Source organism: Phycodurus eques, chromosome 19 (genome assembly GCF_024500275.1).
Source record: "Phycodurus eques isolate BA_2022a chromosome 19, UOR_Pequ_1.1, whole genome shotgun sequence".
Classification (NCBI taxonomy): Eukaryota; Metazoa; Chordata; class Actinopteri; order Syngnathiformes; family Syngnathidae; genus Phycodurus; species Phycodurus eques.
The window spans coordinates 1,903,068-1,928,876 of record NC_084543.1 but is presented as its reverse complement, the minus strand read 5'-3'; the positions used below and the strand labels follow the sequence as shown (position 1 = coordinate 1,928,876).

General features: G+C 43.9%; 1 protein-coding gene across 4 annotated transcripts in view; it reads right to left on the bottom strand.

Moving 5' to 3' along the window:
• vti1a (vesicle transport through interaction with t-SNAREs 1A) overlaps positions 1-25,809 on the bottom strand; it is a 113,827-nt gene that overhangs the window by 32,017 nt on the left and 56,001 nt on the right. For 2 of the 4 annotated variants that reach the window (XM_061706500.1, XM_061706501.1), the window contains 2 exons: positions 6,904-6,974; positions 5,066-5,127 (listed from right to left, as the gene is read on the bottom strand). In XM_061706500.1, the coding sequence (XP_061562484.1) occupies positions 5,066-5,127; positions 6,904-6,974 (133 nt within the window). Of the gene's footprint in view, positions 1-5,054; positions 5,128-6,903; positions 6,975-25,809 lie in introns of all 4 variants that reach the window. The other 2 variants (XM_061706502.1, XM_061706503.1) reach the window with 1 other exon arrangement.

Genomic DNA, 25,809 nt, shown 5'->3' with positions numbered 1-25,809 from the left:
AAAAAGAAGACAAAGATTGAATCCTATTTCTGGTCTGATTTACCTATTTAGAAATAGCAGACGCAAGAAAACTGAGCGTTTCATCATAGGCCATACGGCAATTGCCTCAACCATTTTTTGCAGTCATTTTTGTTTCTGGCATTTCAGAAATGTTTGTTTTCCCCGTCGCCTCTGATTTTTGCCTCCGCCTCCTCGTTACGGTTACGCAGAGCGTTGCCGTTTGCGCCTTTCAGACGCGGTATTTAATTTTACTCAAAATATGTCTCAGTTTTGAGAAATCACATTGTGTACGCTAAATGAATCTATTTATTTAACCTTTACTTATTCAGGTAAGGCCATTGAGAACAGATCCTCATTTGCAAAGTCGACGTGGCAACAGTCAAAGCAAAAAAAGTCAAAGCAAAAACAAAAAGTAGTACAAATACATAGAGAACGAAGACTGAAAACAAGCTAAAAAAACTGGTACAGCGATCATGTAAAATATCCTTCGGTAATGTTTTAAACCATGATATTTGGATGAATGAGGTGATTATTATTATTTGTTGCGTAGTGTTCCAGTTCCTTGGGACAGAAAACTGAAAAGATGATCGAGCAAAAGTCGTGAAGACGTATGGTGAGCGGAGAGCTCTATTTGCATATACTCGTCACAGTACACGCAAGATGAACTGTGCGGACATTTAGCACGTTTGGCAGGCGCAATTCTGGGTGTGCCCGGTTTGTAGATCAGCTTCTGCATCCGTTTGCGTGAGCAATCGAGTTTATCTTGTAAATCAGGCCCTTAGCGTCTCGACCGTGGTTGGGTTCATTTCTAAGCAACAGCAAGAATCTTCCTGGGTCCGGAAAAGTCTTTTTGTACAATAGTTAGCATGAGCATCTGAAACTACAGTACTTCCCCTGGAACTGCTGAGATTGGAAACATGGCTCCCGGCCCAGTTCAGGACCACTGGGACTGTGGCACTGGGAAGAAGTGGGCACAGTAAAAGGGGGCAGTGAAGCAGGCAAGACAAGGAGGAGCGCGGGGGGAGGTGGGGTGAAGCAGCGGGGCAGTCGGACCCTGGCTGGCAGCTGATCCCACATGCAGGTGGTCGACTCAGTTGCCAGGCAGATCAAAAAGTCGAGGCCCCGGGTGGACCTCCCTTTGAAATGGGAATGCTGGGGCCTGGATATCAGACGGAAAACATAAGCAAGCTCCCGAGCGCAGAACCGCTCCATATTCATGCAACGCGGGACTGTTGCATGGACGTAGCTTGGAGGTGGACCGTTCACAGACGGGACATCGTGTCAAGGATCATCCCCGGTTAGGAGCGACAAACCGAGGATAAAGAAGCGTCTGTTCTCCGGACATCACCTGACAAGCTGCGTCAATAAAAGCGTGAGCTCCGTTCTCCCATGTTTGCATTGTCCAAAAATCAAGTCCTGCACTTTAGTCATATGTGCCTTACATCAATGAAATCAATTTGGCTTTAATATAACAGCACAAATGGTACATTACTGGGCGTAGTATAATAGAATATATTGTACATGGAGACTCAGTCTCCATGTACAATGGAGACTCGGTCACTCAGTAAACCGCAGTAATAGGAGTCATTCTTCGCAGAGGATAAAGAATAGATGCTTGTGAGTATGTGAGTGGGAGTTTTAGAAGCCGAAGTAATAAACAACGTAAAGTAAATCCCCTCGAGGTCCTTTTTCAGACAAAGCCGCTGCTATTTGGAGATCAGTGTTTAGGCTAATTGGCTTTTCTTGAACCCTGACAACTCGCTTAATGAGTGTCTAATTGTTCCTCAGCCGTGGTGACAACTATTCGACCGACGCGACACTTGGACATGAGGTGCGAGGGGAAACATGCCAACGAGGACACTGTTATTGCACAACAACAAAAACATGTCCCTGACCTCGTCATGACCCTCCAGCACTTGAACGCGGACTCATTCCATGTCTGTAAGCTCTCGACATTTTATCCTTTTGCACAGGAATGAGGAACAGAAATTACTTTTTCTATTCCCGAATGTGACGAGTCAGAAATGAATCAAATTTAGCTGGAACGGATTAATGGCATTTCCATTCATTTCAAAGGGGAAGTCGATTTGAGATACGTGCATCATCACGGAGCAAATTACAATCGGTCGATCTGCGTTCCTACCCTCACCTATGGTCAATAGCTGTGGGTCGTGACCGAAAGAACAAGATCCCGGATACAAGCGGCCGAAATGAGTTTCCTCCGTAGGGTGTCCAGGCTCTCCCTGAGAGATAGTGCGAGAAGCTCGGTCATCCGGGAGGATCTCACAGAGTAGAGCCGCTGCTCCTCCGCATTGAGAGGAGCCAGATTAGGTGGCTCGACTGATTAGGTGAGGTGTTCCGGGCACATCCCACCGGGAGGAGACCCCGGGGACGAACCAGGACACGCCGGAGAGACTACGTCTCTCGGCTGGCCCGGGAACGTCTCGGGATCTCCTCGGAAGAGCTGGAGGAAGTGGCTGGGGAGAGGGAAGTCTGGGCTTCCCTGCTGAGGCCGCTGCCCCCGCGACCCGACCTCGGATAAGCGGTAGAAAATGGATGCATGGATGGAAGTCAAAGCACCACGGTTTCAATCAAAAGGCGAAGGGCAAATGAGTTGTACTTTTCCGAGATCTGACACTTTCCATTTGCAAGGCAAGTTTTGTTTTATTCAAATTGTGACAACACAATCCAAATATTTGAGCGGCGGTGGGGCTGGGGGCGGTGGGCTGGGGCGACGTTAGCGGGCGCGCTCATAAATCCTGGTTTGAGCTGTGCGTTAAGGCGGCTCGCACTCGACGGGTGCTTGCTGGGACGCTACGTCTTATTAAGTCTTCCCGTTAGGTGACAGCTGAACTTTAACATTAATATGATAATATTGAAATAAGGGTGTTATTTACTTACCGGAGGGGACGGGATGATGAATGATTGTTGGACAGTTATGGGTGACTGACCGCCCCCTAAGGCCCCCCACCCCGCTGGCAATCTCCCTCCTCTTGTCGTAATCAAACGTGCCAAAATGGAGACATATGCAGAAATATCGGTTACAGTCACCCTGCCCTCTCTTGCAGCCCCCAACTCCCCCCCGCCACCCCGAGCCCAAATTGTCTACGGGCACTGAAGCATCTATTTCAATTGGCACTTCCTTCCCGGCCCCCCGATTTTACATTTAGGCGCTGTCATTTACATATTAGTCTTAATCAAAATCCACAGTGGGGCGACAGCGACGACGACGGGGGGGGGGGGGACAAGAAAGAGGGAGCGGGGAAACAAAACCGTGGCGTCGCGGTTCAGGGGGCTGGCACTTTATGAAATGGAGATGTGATTGAACACTCGTGTGCGTGTGTGTGTGTGTGTGTGTGTGTGTGTGTGTGTGTGTGTAGACACGGGTGGCGCAGCAAGGAGTACTGAATTATTTGTGTTTGAATTGTGCGTTTGATGGCGACAGCAGCAGAATACACAGAGGCAGGCAAAGTCAAACTTTTATCTACATCGGGCATCATCGTATATGTACCATCAAGTCGCTCAACAACACAATGGGGTTCCGACACAGCTTCTCCTAATGTTTGGAAACAATAGGCGCCAGGGTACTACCGGGTGGCAGACGGTGAGTCAGTACCGCTGACTCGAATAGAAAAGGATGACAACAAATTATTGGGCCTCGTTCACTAATAAACATGTTGAAATGTTCTTACGCTGCGCACAAATTCAGTGTACACGCAAAATCACAATCAAAATCATGAGCCAATTTCTTCTCCTCACCGTGCGTATGTTCATGAATCAGAATTCATTTTAATTGGCGGCCTCGCGAGCTGCAATCTGCATAAACCACGCCTCTATTTCCCTCCGTTTGATGCATCAAAACGAGATCGGCGAGGAGGTTTGAAGTTGCGAGAGATGGCCCCGAAAATTCTAATGAGACTTTTCACGACGGCAGAAATTGAGGTTATCGTGTCAGCGGCGCAGGCAAAGAAAACGACACTTTTTCGAAGCCTTTCCGCTAGGGTGTCGATGGCAAACTGAAAAGATGCCGGAAGCTGTCGACGCAGTGTAACCTGAGGTGAAGAAAAAGTGATTTGATATTAAGGTGGATGCAAAGAAAAGCATATGGGACCGGAGGAAAAAAGAAGGAAACCTGAAGGAGGACAACGACCACTCGATCTTAAGCCACAGGATGAGCAATTGGCTGCTAGAATAGAAAAGTCAGCCATCTCCGGCGTAGGTGAACATGCCAGCTCAACAGCACGCTATCCATTTCAGCGTCAAAAGAACCCGTCTGTGTCAGTAATCCGAGACACAGAAAAGTCCATTCATTAGTCACTCCCTCAATGATCATGTTCACTATGTCTGAATTTCCACCATGTCTATTTTGGAATCAACTTACCTGTTGAAATGTAAATTACACTCGGCGTTCCGTCTCCCTTCCAAGCAATTTAGGTCACGCGACATCTTCCGTTCGACTGACATGTCAGACATTCAAACTACGGCAGCAGAGAATGATGCTAACTAACATCAACATTCAAGCCATTTACTGTGTTTCCTCAATCATTTATATGGTCTCTATAAGCCGTATTTTCACTGAAACATAAATGGGTTCACTGTACTTTAGTAATGTTACAAAGCAACAAAATGTGTCTTCTGTGCAACAAAATGAACACCATGAAGTGCAAATGTGCGACTATGGACCCGATGAATGCATCCCCTGGACAGCCAAATACCCAAAATAACAATGGTTTTATAATTGTACTCCGTTTGAATGAAAGTTATCTGGAAGATAAGTCGACTGTTGTGATTTCAAAGCAAGCTTCATCGGAATCCGCTGCATAAGGGAGCTGTTTTAAATCCCTTGGAAAATGTGTATTCCTTTGATTCCAGAATAAAAGATGGACACGCTTTGAACAGGCGGAATTCGTACTTTTTAAGAAGGGACATTTTTCGGATTATTTGGTCGCTAATGTTCAGGGTTCATAGCCACTGACCGAAACAGAAACCTCCGATTATCCAGATGCGATGTGTTTACGAGCCGTTTCAAGTGGCACACCGGTAGAGTTTCGTACCTGCCGCTTACCTTCTCAGCATGCCGGTGAGGATGCGAGAGCTCTTGCCCAGGTTGGCGTCCGTTTCTCGCAGCTGGAAGGACACAAGTGGGGGAAAAGTTAACGCGATTTTAGATCCTGGACCAGTTGATTTGATCCGCACCACAGATAGATTGCTGCGTTCACGCCTGTCCAACTAAACCACATTAGTTAATTACAATTGACTACATTATTTGTTGTTGTTTTTTTATTAGTAACTTCCAATTACAGACTATATGATATTTTTTCAAGGGCTTGCATCTTTTACCTTGAGTTGAGACAACTATTTTGTACCACAAAAGCAAAACAATAAGCACCACCTCCCGCTGTGCATACTGTAGCACTTGACGTGTATGTGTGTGTGTGTGTGTGTGTGTGTGTGTGTGTGTGTGTAGTGTATAGTGTGTTGTTTTGTGGCAGGACAGGGGGCACGGGGTTTCAAAACCTAAGAAATATTCATGCATCAAACATTTTGGTTGTTAAGTACTTCTTAAACGGCGTCCATTTATCTCCTGGCTTCTTTTTACATTGCTTATGCCCCACGAACTGACTTTAAAGTCGTGCGTGCCTGTGTGTGTGTGTGTGTGTTTGTGTGAGTACAGTTGAGCAAAGACGACTCTCGGGAAGAAAGCAGAGAGAGAGAGAGAGAGAGGAAAAAGCAAAAGAAAGCGAGAAAGTAGCCTCAGTAGACACCGCGGAGCGTTTTGGAAAGGAGATGTTTGATTTCCTTTGAAAAGGCCTGAGCGAGGCCCACTGCCTTGTTTTTGTGATCCTTAAGCATTCTGCATTGAGGGGGCCGCCAGGGGTGGGGCGGCCCTTGCCGTGTTTGGGCTTCTCTTGCCTCCCCGGTTTATCGGTCTGTCTGCCTGTCGGGCTAAGGATTTCGGCTCTTCCACGAGGGGAAAGCTTCAGGTTAAAGTAGGACCGGGCGAGTCATGGAGTTCTTGGGTCAAGCCAATTTGTTTGTTTTCAATAAAAAAGCGGAAATATTTCCAGGTTTTTTTGTTTTGTTTTGTTTTTGTGGCAAGAAAGGAGCCCTGTGGAAGGCAAACGCACTGTACATTTTCGACGGACCATTGAAAGTGATTTTTCCGGAATGTTGAGCCACTTCAATGGTGGAGAAGCATGAAAAAAAAAAAAAATTTTAATTCGATTTTAGAAAGGAAAGAGATTTTCACTATAATTAAACTTTGTCTTTGTAAACAAAATGTTGTTTCAGTGAGTTATCTTTTTTTTTTTTTTTTTAAACACTCGTTTTTATTTTACTTCATCAACGCAAATGTATTTTCAATTTTAGTTTTTGTTGTTTCGTTCGTTTTCGATAATAATAACCTTGGTGAGCGCACGCCTGCCACCATTTCAAGTGCCTCTGATTAACCCCAAATACATTTCAGATGTTCTAGTAGGCTTTTGCTGACATCTACTTTGTTTTTCTAGTAGAAGCCTGAAGGTTTTGTCTTAAAATCAACTGCTTTTTGGAACTGTTCATAATTAATTAAAAAAAAAATATATTTACATTGTCAATCTGATTTTTTTCGTGGAAAAAAAAAATCTTAGGCATTATTTTAAGGCCATATCGCCCAGTTCTAGGTTAAGGCAGGGCAAATGATCTTGTGAAAGGATGATTCCACCACGTGCCACTTTGGACACTGGTGTTTAAGCACACTAAACAAGCTTATTCAAATAGACAGGAAATATGGATGACTAAAGGTAACACGCAAACACAAAAATGCAGGCGTGCCCGTGGCGACGCTGTGTCACGGGCGGTGCGCACACAAGCCGTGTTTGCCCACGTTTACGGCCTGGCCAACACTTTGCTGGCAAGACTCACCCTCTCTCTGGCCCTTTGGATCTTCTCACGGTCGGTGTGAAGGTTAGAGAGAATCTCTTGGCCCACTTGTTCTGCGGAACAACAAAGACGATGCGTCAGCTTGGGGGCCACAAGAACATGCGACCTCATTTTCGGGTTGCTTCTCCATTCTAGCAGTTGTCAAGCACTTTTGTGATACATTGGCAACTTGTTCCCGCAACTTGCAGCTCAGCTACCTGAGAATACCAACGGATCCTTCTATGGCAAATCCTTGAAATGATAAATATCATGAAAATAGCACAGTGCTCGAGGATAATAGAAGAATTTTGCCAAGTAATTGTTTGTGAAAACCTATAACGCTGATGTAAACAGATGTAAAGTTCTGGGCTAACACCTGGCCCCAAAACAAAAACAAAAAAAACGCAAGGAAAACAAGTAAGTATATTACATAATTTAAACAAAATTATCTGCCAATTAGAAATTTGAAAGTTTTACTTAGCAAGACAAAAAAACCTAGCTGGCACACACAGATGTCTTAAAACATGTTTATTTATACTAACAACAACTACAGAATTATGCTATTTCTTATTGTAATACCAACTTAAGAGTCTAACAGAAACAACATCTCAAAAACAAGTTATAATACCATACGCACGGATGGAAGGAAGGTTTGACAGCTAGCTAGTGATCGACTATCTATCTATCGATCTAGCTAGCTAGCTGGCTAGATAGACAGACACACAGACAGACAGATAGCTAGATGGATAGATTGATACAGTAGACAGACAGACAGTGATAGATAGAGTCAACATTTGCCACGCTTTCAGTTTTTTTTTTTTTTTTTTTTTTTTTTTTTTAAACTGTCTTCTCCTTTCTCTCTTGAAATGGTTCTTGTCAGTTGCAGGTGCAAATGCATTAACGCGCAATTACAACAAACATCACCGTCAAGGCACCTGACAAGCTCGTCAGTGGTCACTGTCAGTCAGTCTCGTGTCCCTTGGGTTGGATACACCAAAAAAGAAGACCCTCCCCACTCTCAAAAAAAAAAAAAAAAAACCTTCCATCAATGTAGCTACAGCATTAGCGTTTAAAAATGGTGGAGGCGAGAGGATGAATCAGGAGGGGAGTGAAGAATCCTTGCGCGGATCAAAGACGGGCTTTCAAGCGCACCAAACAAATGCGGGATAAACAACACAGTTGCTGACTGTATTACACTACACAGGTGCCGCACACCAAAGGGCCCACGGGCGCCTGTTTGGGAGGGGCGGGAAGGGGGGAAAAAAACGGGGCTACATCTGCCAGCTAAACAAGAGAGTGCGACGGGGGGTGGAGTAGATGGCGTTGTCGGGAGGAGCGGTGAAAATGAGAAGACGCCGTCAAACGAATGACACCCATTCATCCCCAGAACCTTTTAGCTCCCCGACACTGTAAGTGACTCAAATGCGTCGCTTCCTGCCTTCATTAATTTCTAATCCGGGAGCAGACAGATTGAAGGATACCCAGATTAAACAGCGCAGTCAGACAGTCACATGTGACAAATAGGGCAGATTAAAAAGACTGAGCGCAGGTATTAATAACCATAACAGACCCCCCCCCCCCCCCCCCTTTCCTGTGTCCCGTCGCTATCGGAGCTTGAACAAGAGAAGGAACGGGAAGGCGGTGGTTAAAAAGACAAATAAGCACATCTATCCGTGTCTGTCAGGGCTGTGTTTTCTCTCCTAAATAAATGAGTGTGACAAGCACTGCAAGCAAGTAAGAAGGTGTGTGTGTGTGTGTGTGTGTGTGTGTGTGTGTCCTCATCCAAGTAGATTATTGGAAAAGTTTGTGTAAAAAGGAGGCCTTGAATCATGCCCGGGGTTAAGGTACGTTCTTATACATAAAGTCATGATTCTTGCGTTCACAATAGGTGAGATCCAACTTCTGTTGCTCGAACTCTCGAGTGTTTTGTCAATAGGCTTCAGTTCACATAAGAATTAGGTAAGGCTACTTGCCAAATAAAGACCAGTTCTGAATTGAAGGTGTCAATTCCTGCTATAGGCTTAAGGTACAGTCAAGGATTTTGTGTTTACGATGAGTGAGCTCTAACTTCTGTTACCATATTTTGAATAGTTTTGTCAAATGGCTTCTTTTCAGAAGAGACCTTTTGGATTTCTGACAAGTACGTAGTAAGAAGGCATTGCTGACTAAAGATGACATTGAGGTGTAAAATTCAAAAGGTATTTGGGGCGAAAATGTTAATGGTCGCCCTTGGAGAAAAAACAGCTCCTGTATTTGTCATTGAGGTTTTTTTTAGATTAAAATCTCATACAAACTCACAACACAGTCGTGTCTTGACCTTGTCTGAGAGGAGATATTAGATAATGACCTCCCCATAAGGAGATGTTTTTGAATGGCTCGGTAAAGTCCCTTGCTGACTGACTAATATGGTTTAATAACAGCTTGCTAACACAAATCCATTAAAATATCTCCTAGCTGCGTCATTACCAGTGTAAACGACGACTATCGGATTTAACACACATTTAAAGCTTTGAGCGTTACTCATGTTCTGGCAGGTATCTACATTTCCATTCGTCTTAATTCAATGTTGTGGTCCGCAGACTTCATTAGTTGCTGGGAAGAACAACGATATATACTAAACACACACTCATTCATCATCAAGACCAGGGAGCCGGAGAGGAGAAATTGTTCAGCTCCTGCCCTCGACTTGTTGCTCGTTAGCCAGTCAAATATTCCCTGGCAGCTTAAACAGCTATTAACAATTTAAATAACCCCGGCGCAGAGGCCTTGCTCTGACTCACTCGCTAAAGATCGCCGTACCCCAAGGTCTATTTAACAAGCCCATTATTACATTACATTATGCTTCAGTTTAAATGGTTGCTCGGAGCGAGAACTACAGGAAAGAATTAGTCTGGAAAAGCCAAAGGCCTAAATTTAAGATTGCCAAAGGGGAAATCGTATCTGAATTAGCTTTTCCTCCCTATGAATTCATTCAACTTCTTTAAGGAATTGGCATAGCACAACCCTAAGATTATTTCAGTGGTTCATAGTTTTGTTAAAAATGAAGTGACGTGTCGTGGAAACTACATATACTGTACAGAGGGATCAAGCCCTGGCGCAAAGAGCGAAAATCCATCAGCAATCAAAATCAAATCGAAAAGGTTTGAAGTTACCTATAGATGCCACAAGATGGAGGCAAAGCACTTTTTTCTATTAGACAAGGCCGTGGCTTGAATAACTGAAGCTCCTTCCCTCACTTCCAGATAAGACAGTCACAAAATGGCACCAAAGCAATATTTGTATATTAGCCATGGCTATGGCTTGAGCTCCTGGTTCAATTATTAGGGTTGGTATTTAAACAGTCCTCTTCATCATGCTGTTCACATTTTGATATCATGAGACCGAGACGACACCAAACGGTTGATCAACAGTACCTCAGACAGAATGTTCTCAGAGGGTTGTGGCCACTGAGCTTCATGTCATCAGCTTTTTGCAACAGAAATACAGAGAGACTGGAAGAGTCACAGAAAGGCATAGAAGTTAGACGTCCTTGGCACACAGAGGCAATATTGGATCGTGAGAATTCAGGCAGCGTCAGGCAGACGTACGAACCACTCGGACACCGTGCTGCCAAAAGAAAACTCAAACTCGCCGATGGCCAGTAGCTGCAGCCAAGAACTTAGAACTTCCTCAACTACGCGCGGACACATTTAATTGGACGCAACAACTTTTTTTTACAGGAGACTCCCTCTCTCTCTTTACCCGTGTTGCCCTCCAACCCTCCACGCACACACACACACACACACACACACACACACACACAGACTTTACTCCAGCAAACGGTCTATGGTGACCCCACGGGAGGGTTGAGGGGGCGGACGGAGGAACCCGAATACATTTTAGACCATTTTTTTCCCCCCCACACTGTTCTGTATTTCAGACAAAGCGGAGCAGTCGACTGCCAGCGACTCCCCGGTGCATACAGCTACCTGCCTTTGTACATTTCTTTCTTTTTTCTTTTTTTTCCGGGTGAGTAACGACTTCTACAACTGGCTGGTGGCACACTTTCATCACCTTTCATCAAAGTTGTTCCCACACTGGGATGTATTTGTGATGCCGAGCCCACAGGCCATGAGGCTGGCGAGCTGCAGCGCTCCTCGTTTTTTCGCTCCGAATAAAGAGGTGCCAAGCGCACTGATCGCACGGGAAATATCACGCAAGATTACACGGAGAAACAACAAACTCCTATCCAAGTTAGTTAGGAGGTAGTAGATGGCGGCAGGAGGAGCTCTGACTTTACGATACCAAAAGTGTCAGGATCTCACACTTTGGGTAGGTTTAAGGTTTTGGCTTAGGTTAATGGCTTCATTTAGAGTCTGGGGTTCGGGTTTCGCTAGGGTTATGGATTCCGTTTGAAGTCTAATCAGGATTTTGGTTAGGGTCGAATTAAGATTTGGGTTGAAAAGGTTTAGCGTTTCAGTTAAGGTTTAGGGTTGGGTTAGGTCAAAGGGATTAGGATTGGGTTAGGTCAAAGGGCGTGGCTCCATTTCATTTCGAACCAGGAGAAAGATGATGACCAGGGTACAGGCAAGATTGGGTCAAAGGGCAAGGTTCCAGGCTAGGGTGAAGTCTAGGGTTGTGGTTTGCTGTTTCAGTTAGGGTTAGGGGTTTGGGTAAGAACACATTTTCGCTGTATGTACACGTGACAAAAATGTCCAGGAAAAGGGAAAGGAAAGGGAGAGCAAAGCACCCATCCCCAACCTACTCAAGGTGCGCACTTTCTCCCCAACTAAATGTTTATATGAGCTGAATTTTGTCAGTAAAAGTACAAAAATGGACATTAGTCCAGGCCTGCTCTGGAAACGAACGTATTCTGGCTAAGGCAGCGCGTATCCCCGTCTATCCCAACTTAGCCTTTCCTCTCGTCGGAGGGCAGGCAAGGTGGATTTTGTGGGGGCTGTGTTTTATTCATCGGCGGTGCCCTGACCCCGCACGGCTCCTGTTCTGACAAATCACTTCTGATTAAGACAGATCTCCGTTAGTCAGCCACTCAACTTGGCCTATTCATCATTCTCGGTTCTCCTCCTACCACCCCCCGCCTCCCGCGACCCCTCCGCTATCCCTCGCTCCTCCGCCGCCGGATCGTTTGCCTGTCCGTCAGACCGAAGCGACGCGCGAGAGAGAAATTTCCGCCACCGCTTTAAACGGCTGATTATAATATTGGCGGGACTGTGAGGCGCAAGGCAGTCTTATGGGTGATAAGACGCCGGTTTAATGGGTATAAATGACCGGGCCGGCAGGAGAACAGCTGCTAATAGACGCATTTGTTTAAATATGAGCAAAGGTGCAGAGAATTGAAAGCTGCATTTGAGCACTGCCCCGTTTTCTCCCCCCTTTAAAGTCTCAAGACGTCAAATTTACATGTATTATTTAAGCCCCTCAAAGTCACTCTCATTCAGTTGTAAAGCAACTTCTTCTATTCCGGCATTTTCCTGAAGGCCCGCTCATATTAATGCCTTGCATTACACACAATATATACAAAAAATGCAATCGCCAAAGCAAATCAAAAAAAGCATTCATTCGCAAAATGGTTTAGTGTGGTAAACAAATTCCTCACAATGCGCGCGGGCACGTGCCAACAGGCATTGTGTTTACACGTCCTACGAACTCCATTAAATTAACCTGAACGCCAACCACCGCCGGTGGCAGAGGGCGGCGAGGCGGGAGGGGTGAGCACAGAAAGTACGGGCTGCCGCGAGAACAAATTGCCTGGACTTAATCAAGCGGTCTTTACTCAAGCATCCGAATGAAAACTAATGGACTTTGGGTGCTTGGGTGCGACAAGGCGTGAGCTTTTTTTTTTTTCTGAGGTCGTCAATTAAAAAAACGACAATAAAAATTGAACAGACGGCTGGTCAGCCGATAGAGCCGAGCTGACTTATTAATTCTCTTTCCAGTGTTGAGAAAATGATTTTTTTTTTATTAAACCCGCTGGAATTCGTAAAACATTTATGAAGTGCAGAATTAAAAGTCACCTCCAAACCAAGGTTGCATTATTCAACGTGCTGGCATTTGTATCCCACTAAAATGTACGACCCCAAAAAAAGGAACAGTACACAATAGAATAATAAGTACTAGAAAATGAAACTAATTTGAGTCCATTAGCCACGGAGTACTGCAGCTGTTTAAGACGACCACCGTGACGCTGAACGACGGATTACGCTGATGATACAATGCCAGTAAAACAGGCGGAACTGCTCATTTGTCTCTATGTCATGGACATTCTGTCAGCATTTATGGATCAGCATAAAGCATTAGCTACCACAACTATTAATGTTCTACAAACACAACAAATTACAACTCGATCCGATGAGATTCGACATGCAACATTTGGAGCTGTTCTTGTGAGATTTAGGGCATGTTTATTTTAAAACCGTCTGGTGTAAACCGGCTTCCAAATCTGCCAATGCGGATCAGATCCTGATTGTACCTGGTTTGACATGACGATATTTTCTAATGCTACATACTACGGCTGAAACGATACTCGTATTCAGTTTTTTCGAGCTGAAACAGTTACCAGACAGAACATTTTAGCTAAGGGACCGGGACTGATTTTTGTGACTCTAGCCACACGTCTACTCTGAAAACAAATGTAGTGCAGCTCAGCCTCTGGCTAGCAAACTTCATTACGATAACGATATGCTTTTGGAAGTACGTTAAGCTTAATGACTCATTTGAAACCACATCAGTTTGTCAGTCTGCAATAGTACTTTCCTAAAAAGATGACAAAAGATGAATTTTGTCCCCTTACCGTACCCAAAGTCAACCGAACCGTCACCTTAAAACCACGGTACGTACGTAACCATGATTTCTTTTTTTCATAGCCCTCCCTCAAATAAAAAACACAGAGTTGCACATGCGGGGGAAAAGAAACAAAAAAAAACTTTCACAACCCCTAAATTACGTAGCTACATCTCTCGACCGACATGGGCCGTAATTTTTAATACGGAACGTGCTGATACGACGTGACGTGAACGGAGGCAAAAAGTTTCCCAATTTGTCGGAAAGTGGACCCGGCAAGTGATGTGTTCTCGGGTACTTGACGTTCATTTTGAACAGTTTAAGAGCGCTAATCATCGCATTACAGTTGATTAAAGGCTTCGAAGTCTTTAATCAAGAGAGTTGACGGGCAGATCAAAGAGGCTAACACAACATTTCTTGCCTTTTAATTATGTGTACAACAGCACACCTCGGGCACACTCCTTCCTGCCTGCCCATCCTCTCAAACTCCGCGAAAGGAGATCTAAAGCTCCAAAAAAAAAAAAAAAGTTCATTACCCAATCAAATGGGAGACGGGTGAGAAAAATACATACACACACACACACACACACACACACACACACACACACACACACAGATGCGAGCTTTCAGGAATCATGATTAGGGAGGAGGTCTTCTGCAGTCTTCTCTATTAACATGTCCCGAATTGGAACACCTTAATTACCCTTGTCGAAAATGGGACGCGGCATCAAGCTCATTTGCATGTTTTGACAAGGCCTGACAGAGAGCCGCCTCTCAGCGTTTTTTTCTTCAGAGTCCTCCGAGTGTCTTTACCTCAATGACTGCTGATTACAGGCCCCTCGCCGCTAAATGAATTAAATAGCTTGTTAAACGAGCCCGGTTGGACACGCCCACGCCCATCCGCCCACCCGCCTTCCTCTGAGCAAGTGAAGTCCACATGAAGGAGCCTCTGAATAATAAATACAAACCAAAAAAGCGACATCAAAACCCAAGCGACGAGACGATGGAACAACTTCCAAAAGTTTACGATGTTTTCGTCCAGCTGTTGGCTGTCTTCGGAAGATTTGATCTCAACTCCGACTGATGAACGTGAAAGTGTTAATATTAGGGTTAGGGTTTGGTATAGGGTTAGGCCGACCTCGCCGCAGTCATGGCTAGCCATATGTTTTTGGCACTACGTTAAACCCGTTGACTCGTTTCAAACTTGTTTCAGTTGCCTGCATTGTAACTTTGAGATGAGTTCCTAAAAAGAAGACAAATTATTGATAACACATTTGACCAAAAAAAAACAAACAAACAAAAAATAAAGTCAAGTTATTGGTGTCGAACTATCCTAAAAAGAAGACAAACCATTGATGTTGCGCTTTCTTAAAAAGCAGACAAACTATTGAGGTTTCACTCCTTTGGAAGTTCCCAAAGGTCCAACAGATTTGACCACCAGTCCAACTGGATTTGTACCGGGAGAACCTGTAAGGTTGAGTGCAATCCGTTACATTCATTCATTTCAATGGGGAAAGATGATTTGAGAAACAAGCATTTTGAGTTACAAGCTTGGTCACAGAAAGAAGGAAACTCTTAAGTCAAGCTAGTGTGGCACATCTATTTAGTTGCAGTGCAAATGAAGAAAATAAAGCATTTAACAAGCGGTGGCGACAAAAGGCAGATGACGTGGCAGCAGAAACACAAAGTTGGTCTTTGACTTGAGGGTATTGGCAATACTGCAGCATAAGGACAATAATAGCGCTATTATACGCAGGGTGGCGACATCACGCGCCTCATTTCACTGCGAGCGGGGGGCCACCGAGTTGAAGGCCGATTATTGTCATCTGCCACTGTGAATTCGCGGCGTGGCACCACATTTCAAAACATTTTTTCTCTTCCTTCTTTCAATCCTCAAGTTTTTGTGCTCGAAAGCCACGTCGTACAGTGCGGCAAATACAACATACAAGAGGACGTACAATTGGGAGCTGTGACAGCCAAGATCTTTTATTACAAACCGCATCATGTTTGTCAGCCTAGCATGAGAAAGGATGCGCGCTGTATTTCCTCGTATCGAGGCCCTTTATTCGCTGCTGATTGTGTTGAGGCAAACATAACATTGTGGATTGATATTTGGTGTTAAAGTCGCCGTCTAGATGCAACGTAGGATAGTCTTCAATACTTTCTATTCACGGTAAGACTCCAGACCTGAATTTCATCAGAAAAAACGTTCTATATTATAATAATTTTTAAAAAATAAAAATAAAAACCGTACCCCCATTAAACAACTGGAAGATTCTGGAGGTACCAAAACAGTTAAATGGAGATTTTGTATTACATTTATTATAATACTTTATTGGAACAAATATTATTTTAATTATGTATCATCGTTCATTTGTGGGCAAAAATAATTGTACAAAAACACAGATGCTATTGTAAAAATGCTTTTGTAAATATAAACTCCTTACCCCCAAGACAATTGGTAGCTTCCGCAAGCACCAAAAGAGTTCAAAGATTGTATATTATATGAACCATAATACATATAATATTGAAACACATTATTTTAATTAGGTCATTATTTACATGTTGGAAAATAAAATATAATAAAACAAATACTTTTGCAAAAATAAACACCTTACACCCAATAGATACCTGGTAGTTTCAGCAATCGAGCAGAAAAACACCACCAGCTACTGGAAGAGTTCATCCAAGTTTTTATATTCATTGGAGTACATATTATACAAAAAACATTTTTAGAAAAAGTGTTTGCAAAAAATAAACGCCTCATGACCGATAAAAGGGCAGTCAGTTTTTACAGCCCGACTATTCCAACAGATATTATGCTGTAAGATTGATTAAGAAGTAATAAAGAGGACTAAATAAATATCCCACGGGCACAAAAATGCAGCAGATAGACATGCAAATGTTCTATTCCAATATGAGCACGCTCCATTTTGATTGAGGCTGACACTTGACAGCCCGGCGCAGGGTCCCGGCCCGGCACGGCCACCTCGCCGCACCCCGGGGGGCGCCGACCCGGCCCCCTTTCCCGCACTCCGCCCCACCTCGGTCACCGGGGCGTCACGGAGGCTAACGAGAGGGCGTGGGGACGGGGAGGGAGACTGCTTAGCCATTCAAGCTCATCCGTCGGCCGGATGTGTAAGCAGCTCCCCGAGAGAGCGTCGGCGAAACAAGTGTCAAAAGCTAAGGAGACGCTTTGTACCTGGGAGGTATATTAATGCTCTGATAGCTTCCTGAAGGAGGCGAGCAGGGGAAAGAGGGGAGAAAAAAAGTCTCTGTCCTCGTAGAAGAAGATGAAGGACAAAGACTGAGACAACTTTTGAGGATGTTAACTTGGACAGAACAAAAGGCAGATCTTCAGGGAAAAATACTGAAACCAAGCTCCTGAAGATGCCTTAATTGAGGCATTTATGCACTTAATTATCAGGCGCACTAGGGCGTCGATTTTAGGGAGACATTAAAACTAGCTTGTGTAACCGCACATGGAACGCACATTTACACTTTGACTTACAAGTTGAAGTCATTCTGTCACCAAGCTCGTGACTCAAGTTACACATTCAATCATTTATCCGCAGATTTTCGCGGTCCACTGTATAGCAAATTAATGTTCCACATTAAAAGGAACTGAAATGCCAGGAGACTCGTTTGTAACGGCATCCCGGAAACGCGAAGATCAGTGCAGCCTAACAAAAAAGCAACGAGTGTTGTGCAAATGCAACTTCCGCTGGGATTCGGACAGCTCTCCAGATACAGCCAAAGCGATAAGACATACTTTTGCACTTTCCTAAACAGAAGACAAATTTGGCGTTCCACTTTCAAATTAAACATTTTAAACTGTTGATGCTGCACTGTCCTAAAAAGGAGACACAACTTTGATAATGCACCTTCCTAAAAACAAAGACAAACAATTTCTGCTGCACCTTCAAAGGAAGACAGACGACTGATGTTGCACATTCCTAAAAAGAAGACAAACTATTGATGTCGCACTTTGCTAAAAAGAAGAAATATTACTAATGATGCACTGTCCTAAAAAGAAGACCAATGTTGCGCCTTCTGAAAGAAAAACTATTTCTGCTCTACTATCCTAAAAATAAGACAAACTATTTTAACTTTTAAACTATTTTTATGAGCTTCCTATGTGAATCTGGGTTTTGGGTTCCGACTCAACTCCCCCACCAAGTCTAAGTCTACGGGGGCCTTCTGCCGTCATCCGTAGGGCGATGCATAATTTAAGTAACGCAGCGACGGAAGCGTGTTCCTACCAATGTTTTCATTAGGCAAAGCTAACACATGGGACCTACAGTACTGACAACAGGCAGTCCAGTGCAGAGAACCGGTACAGGTTTTGCATCTTGTCATAGACAAATGGGAGAAAACATTTAATTCCGACATCAGACCTTACAAAAAAGGCATGCAGGCCTCCTTTTTCTTTCGCCCCGTGATATATTTTCAATCTTTCCAAGCTTAAATTAGCTGGGATTTTTAAGATCAGGGAGTGTTTTTTAAGCTATGAAAAATGGATTAAATGAAGAGGAAGTCTGGCCCTAATGAGCTCCCTGGGCTATGGAGCAGCAGGGACTGTACAGGGGGGGCGTAGGGGTTGGGGGGGTGGAATGAGGCGAGCCTTTGAGGAAGAAGGGGGGCGGTAGGGGACGCGGCCGTGCCCAAAGTGTGCCGGCTTCTGCCAATGCCACAGACGGCACCTGGGCAAAGCCTTCATGCCAAAAGGAAGCGAAGAGCAAGTTTGCGTCCAACCTGGAAAAATTCACTCGGAGTTGGACTTTTAGTCGACACTTCTGCACGGTGGATGATTGCCCTGAATGCGTTTGCTACGGCTTGTTAATAGCATCCGCTGGTGACAAAAACGCAAACAAATTCCATCATCATCTTTCAAGAAATATGGATACAGTTGACGAATGTTAGGAATAAACTCAAATCTGGGGGAAACCGCCATTGCTGTAAAAACAAGTATCCAGATGAAGTCATCTTTGCCATATACATCACGTTTGATTTTATTGATACCATAAATCTTTAAATCACTCTCCTGCAAAATGCCAAAAATGGAGTGAGCCCAATCTAATTTTCAGTGGCTCAATTACACTTTATACAGCAAGGTTATTTCTTTACAGCCAGTGGCAGTGGTCTTAAGCCAAATTCAAGTCAAATGCTCAAATAGTATATCCGAAGAATGTGAACAACTGTCACACAGAACAGCAGCGGCAGAAGAGGGTGAGGGTAGAATGATGGTGGGGGGGGGATGGGGGTGTCTGTCTGTCTTTGGCACATTCCTGGGCTACTTTTTCCCTGACAGCGATTAGAAGCTGTCAGGGCCTCTCCGACCTGACGCTCCTCAGCGCTCACAGGAGGCCTGTCATTACAAATAGCCCCGGATTAAAATACCACACCGTCGGGGTGCACGGGCCTCGACCCGGACAACATCACCAGCTACACCTGCCTCGCACTCCCAAAGGTCGACGTGCGACACTGTACGGGGGGGGCCGCCATTTACCCCGACATACGACGTTTCCAGGTTATGAATGGTGTGCAATGAACTAGTTGGCGCGCTGTGAATACTGGTCACGCGACACAAGACGGCACACTATTTGATTATTTTATATTTATGGCCTAAAAGTGGTTTTCATACCAATATTTACTGCAATTCTGACTTTACAAATTCATGATTGTAGGTTAGAGCTAGACGACAGCGCATTCCGACTCCAACCGATTTGTTTACTTCACCAGCAGAGGAAAGGAACAATCATAAGCAGAGCACACCCTGTAGATAAGTTACTTGCGGTGTTTCACAAGGCTCCATACTAGAGCCACAGATTTTGAAAGTACAGAGTTGACAGAGACCGAGGCCTGCTGCAAACAGCGAAAATTCCTGAGTAGTTGACACCCATCAGTCGAGATGTGTCACTTCAACATAGTTCTTTGACATCAGTGTACTGCTTTCCTATTAGACAGGGCTTTGACACCATCTTGTGGAATCTTAATGTGTTTCAGAAACAGCACTAAAAAACTGAATTTGTGAATAGTAAACCGCGAATATGTGGGCCCTCAAATTGCGTGTGCCACGCAGTTTAATTGGCTAATTGCGACAAAGCACCGAGCACACCCCCGTCTGTTTGCACAGTTGCTGTCGCCGTGTGAAAGTTAACGGAGAATAACGAGCCCGGCGCGTTCCCAGATCCATCCGGTGTCAACTGGTATTGCCTGTCTTGACATTGAAAAATGACCCATCTCCGCAAGATGACAGTCGCCGGCTGCTGCGCTGACAGGCCAATACAGTATCGGAGGAAGGCATCAGTAGGATGAGCCTCACAAAATGTACACAAACAGCACTAACGTTCTTGTAAAGTACAGCCTAAGCTATTGGAACACAAAAAACAATATATATATATATATATATATATATATATATATATATGTATATATACATTCGACTTTTATTTGGACCTCAAACAGAGCGTGATGAGGTGGGCCACTGCTGTAATGTCAGGGAGGCAAGTAAGATGAGGCGAAACCTCACCAAAAAACAGACAATGGAAAACAATTTACGGCAGCCTATCCAGCCGTCCCAAACCACTGGACCGAGGCGTAAATTGGAATTGCTCCTGTTAATTACTATCCGTCCTCCTTTCATAATAACGATACTTGTCAGAATTGTAGCTTATTTGCCGCCATGGAGACGATGATTAGTGACTTTTAGAGGAGCGCCACGTTAGCCACGCTAGCTAGGCAGCCTTGGAGCTGCCCATATCGTAGTCAAACGGGGTGGAAGCCCGTTTTTTTACACGGAGAAAAATGCCATGACATCATAACAAACGTTACAGCATAACCGCGATTGCTTGGTAGAGTCCAAATCTTATGTCAGCCAAAGTGATAGCCACTCGCTCGCTAACTGGCAAACTCCAAGTTAGCGTATGTCCTGTCCTCTCAGCGAACACATGAAACTTCCCCTAACAAAATACTGCCAAACTGAAAGACTTGGCATCTCTGGTTATGTTCTATACCCACCCACAATTGACTGAAATCCGTAAAAAAAAAAATATATATAAAAAAAAACAGAAAGAAAGGTTCGGGACCGCTGAGTTACATGACACGTCATGGATAAATTGAACGCAGCCTTAATCAGAGCGTGAATTGAGCGATTGAGTGTAACTCAACAAGGGGACGAAGAGGGAGAATACACACATCCGTCCAGGAGAATGTTATACAAATTGATTAGCCTGAAATCACCTGACAAAACTAAATCAATGTCCATATGGTTTTTATGAACAGAAACACCTGCACTGGTTTACACACTGACTGGAATTGATTTAACTACCATTAGGGGCTAATGAAAAAGAGTCGCTGCCAATTCCATCAAATCCGATCACGAGCCAAAGCTGTTTCCAGCTACCTGTGCGCGGAATCGGAGCAGTGGCATCTTGAAATGTGGAGCGCAAAAGCTAAAGACAGACAGAAAAGTGTCAACTCTGCTGCAAAATGCCCGACGGTCACGCCGCCAAAAAAAACCACATCATTTGGAGTGCTAACTTTCAGTTACGCTGTCAGAAATGACTACAGACTCCCGAGTTATCTGTTTCTGTCCCTCAAAGCCCGTCTACACCAGGGGCGGGCTTGCAGACCACTTAGACATGTATCTGTTGTTCATTTAGGCATTTATTTTCCCTAATATTAGTAAATTGAATTAAATTATATAGTTTTACATTGTATTCGTTGATATCATAAAATAACTGGTTAATTATTTTTCATAATAATGAAAGGTATTAATTAGTAAAGACTTTAGAGATGGTTGGGGAATCTTGTCAAGCCAATAAAACTGGTTCAAATCCAGGTTGAGGGTACCACTACTCAGACTTCTGCCACAAACTGGTGTCAGAAGTGGGACCGTAAGCTGTTAGGCCCAGCTCTAAGGACACATGGGACAGGTTCAGACCTTGGTTCTAATCTAGTTGAGGGCAGTAAGCCTCAGGTTTCAGAGATGGTAGGGGATCTGGCAACCATGTTTAAGTGCCTGGCTGTCGGTGTCAAGCCAATAAACGATGTTTCAAATCCACATTAAGAGGACGAGTCCTCAGACTTCTGCGACAATTGGTGTCAGACGGTAAGCTGGAAGGACGCTTGGGACAAGTTTGGACCTTGGTTTGTATTCGGCTGAGGGTATTACAGAGATGGTTGGGGATCGGGGAACCACGCTTAAGTGCCTGGTTGTATGGTCTCAAAACAATAAATACTGGTTGAAGGGACCCTTGGGACAGTTTGGACCGTGGTTGGAATCCGGTTGAGGGTACGACTCCTCAGACCTTTCCCAGGACCACAAAGTCAGTTCCCACATTGTTAGGGTACCACATCCTGCTGACGAGCCAAAACCTCGTGCCATACCGACTTCGAAAAGAAACGAGTTGTGAAATATTCCATTTCTTTTCCAACTGACCATATTCCAAAAACAGGTTCACAACACTGGACCTATTTCAGTCCAAGTTGGCATCAAGTCAGGTGACTTGAATTGGACGTCTCTCAAGGTTTCACGGGTCATGCACCCCAACCTATGAAAAAGCGTCTCACCTCATTAAAATAAAATAAAAAACAGTAAATCCCCCAGCTGCCAGCTGTACAGTGTATGATAGTGTGGCAGTACAAGCATATAATGTATAATGTATAGTGCACTCCCCCAGCCAGCGCACATGGAAAAATATGTACATATTCAAAAAGAGTGAGGTGGTACACAAGCGTACGTGGCAAGAAGGAAAGGAAAGCAATGCTTGTGTGTGTGTGTGTGCGCGTGCGCGCACGCGCTTGGACAAACTCCCAATAGTGACCCCGTTCCTCATCTCCAGGGCATAAATAAACGTGTGTGAGAGCACGCCGGTGGATTATAATCACAGAGAGAAAAGAGAATCAAATTTATTCCTCATCGGCCATTAATATTTCAAGGCCGTTACTGTAGCCCGTGTGAGGGAGCATGAATGATTAATTTAGACATCACCTCTGTCACAAGCCCTTACCAGGCTCGGCCCAGGATGAGAGCGGTAAACAAAAGGGGGGCTCCCCCAATGGTTTTTGTTGTTGTTGTTGCGCTGCTTGGGTTTGGGCTCGTCTTGTCTGGCGAGGCAAAAGGGAGGAGTGCGGGGTGCTAAGGTGTTGTCTTGTGTTGTTGGACAAGTTGCCTCCCTTTGTGCTTTTAAGGCTTTTCTTATGGCTTGGTGACCATATAGACACAACTCTTCGAGAGTAGGAAAGAGTGGCCGACTGTCACTAGCTTTGAGCAATTCAAAAGTGCAACCAAGTTGAAACATCCTTGAAGTTGTACAATTCAACCAGGGGAAAATACACTGGTACACAAGCTCTTTTCACCTGGTGGTGATCCACACAGCTTGCTACTAAGTCAACAGAGTTTTACCGTCGACACGACATGAATGTTACAGGAGAAAAATAGTGGTGTTCCACAAGTATCGATACTAGATCCACTCCACATAAATGGCAAAATGACTTGGCAGTCCATGAGGAAAATGAGAAGAGAGAGGTTTAAAACATTACCGACGTAGGGGCAAAATTAGTTTTATGGCTTAGAAGTGTTTTTCACACAAATATTTACTGTAATTATGACTTCGCTACTGCATGAGCATCGGATCGTGACTAGGATAAGATGGAGACTACGGAGCGTTCCGACTCATGTAAAACTTTTGGGTTACGTCACCGCTATAGAAATGGAACTTCCTCGTAAACCAAAGGCCCTCTGTATGAAAAAACAGGAAAATCCATACTGTGTTTGACCTTCGAGGATACAATACGCCGTACATCAAAGTGTATATTCTGAATCATCTGCAATGTTTGTCATTAGCAAGAAAAAAAATAGAGATGAAAGCACACAGGCAACATAATCATTCAATCCATTAGTCCACAAAGCGGATACATCAATAGCGTGTTAACACGCTCACATCGATGGCTGAGGGGAAGCAAGGTTCCATCAATGCGAGATGGGGCTGCGTATGTGTTTTTTGATTTGTGTTGCAGGCTTTGTGTGACGCTTGTCTGACAAGTGGAGATCACAAGCAGACGGCATCCATCTCGCGGGCCTGTGATGCCACCGCTGCCGTCTCCAGGGCCTGAGGGGCCTCGTAAATACACGCTGTGCGCCGCACTGTATATACCGTGTGCGCAGATTGTGTACGTTTCACCATAGCATCAATATTAAAGAAAAGTGCTCCACAAAAAAGCTAATTAAGGCTTTCACTGTAAATTTTAATAGGGTGGTTTAAGTGGTTGGGTTGGGGGCGCATGGCTACCTGCAGTGAGCCCGTGGGGACGTGGGGGAAATGAAGGCTGGATGACACTGATGTGATGTGTTGGCACATGCCCTCAGGTGGTTTTGGTGTGGTTGTCATTTTGTTGTTTTTCCTCCATCGCTGTCATATCATTCAAATGGCGCGACCCCCCGCCCCAACAAAAACAAAAACAAACAAAAAGTTCCATAATAAATAAATAACAAATATAGACAACAAGATGGATTGATGAGCTGTGATGTTTTTGGTTGTTGTTTGGACGAAGTTGTTGACAGTCACTTTTCTCTCTCGGGAGCTTATCACAGTAAAAAAAGGGCCGGCAAAGAAAACGAGTGTTCCAGTTTTTCACATTCTGCAACGATGTGGGTAATTACCAGCATGACCTATGACACAAGTGTCAAACTCAAAGACCGCTATATAATTGTAATTATTTTTTTTGTCTGGCCCACTAAAGCAAATCAAGAGTGTCAACTTCATGATTCTTGCTAAATGGATTTTATTTTCATTTTGACAGAAAATCGGAAACAAAATTGACATTTGTTTCACTATTTATTGATATTACGAACATTTTCACCAAATCCCTTCTGAACATAAATTGAAGAACAGTTTTGAACTTAACAATACAAATAGTGTATTTGATTGTCAATAATTTCCATGACTTCTGATTTTAAAATTCAATTTGTTGTTGGAAATATACAGTATACAATAATCAAATGCAGGGGCAATTGTGTAGACGTAATATGATGAGGTGATTATACATTTATACGATTTTCATCATATTATTTTGGGCAGATTACAGGTGAAACAAGGGCTGGGTGATGTGGCTTTAAAATAAAATCTCAGATTTATTTTTTTCAAAAAATCAGATTACTGATGTTTCCCCTTTGCTTATAGAAAAACTAATGATATTGACATTACTCAAAATGTATTTATTTTTTAGATCTGGATAAATCACTGCTTTTGCAACGTATGAATACACACCATGTCTTTTGCAATGTATAGCGCCATTGATTTGCCTTCCAACGGGCTTTTGTCAAACACAAAACAATGTGAAAATGATTCCATTCATGTGGTCTGTTTCTTAGTAGGAATTAAATGCCGTAGTCGCTTTTTAGTCGCTAGAGTGGTTGGAGGGCGACCAAATTGCTAAATTGTCAAATCTGATTGTTTACTAGCTCTTTTATGTTTACCATCATGTTGCTGAAGTACAAAAACCGCGACAAAAAATCTCCAAAATATCAGACCACGCTAAAAAGCATCCTGACATATTAACTTTAATGAATCGATATAATCCATTAATTGCCCAGACCCATTTGAGACAAGTAACCTTTGCGTTATTGACCTATGCAGCTTTACGCGCAAACTACATGAAAAGGACGCCAACAGAAAGGAGCTAGCTCCTCTCTGTTCGCAACCAAGTTGTTATTACTGTCAGCGGTCCGCATCAGCCAGGACGCGCTTTGAACTACGAAGGCAAAAAAAGAAAATCACTTAAAAAAAATAAAATCAACCTGACACCCTTGAATTAATTGATAAAACCGATGCATCGGCCAAACCAGCAATAGAGTACAGACGGCATACTCTTGGAATGTTTTTCTTCCCTCAAAACACATAACTCAGAAAGAAACTCATACATATCATGAAATTAACATCATAAAAGATTACATAGGGGTCTTGTTTCTCAACACGTGGCTTATGGGACTTTCAGAGGTCAGCGTGCATCTGAAAAACTTTCCTGTTGGAAGAGGGAAAAAAAATGTGTGGGACTTGAAAGCGGCGTCAACTTCCCGACTCTGTTGGCTATAGTTTCTAACGCCAGTCGCGGATCGATACGTAG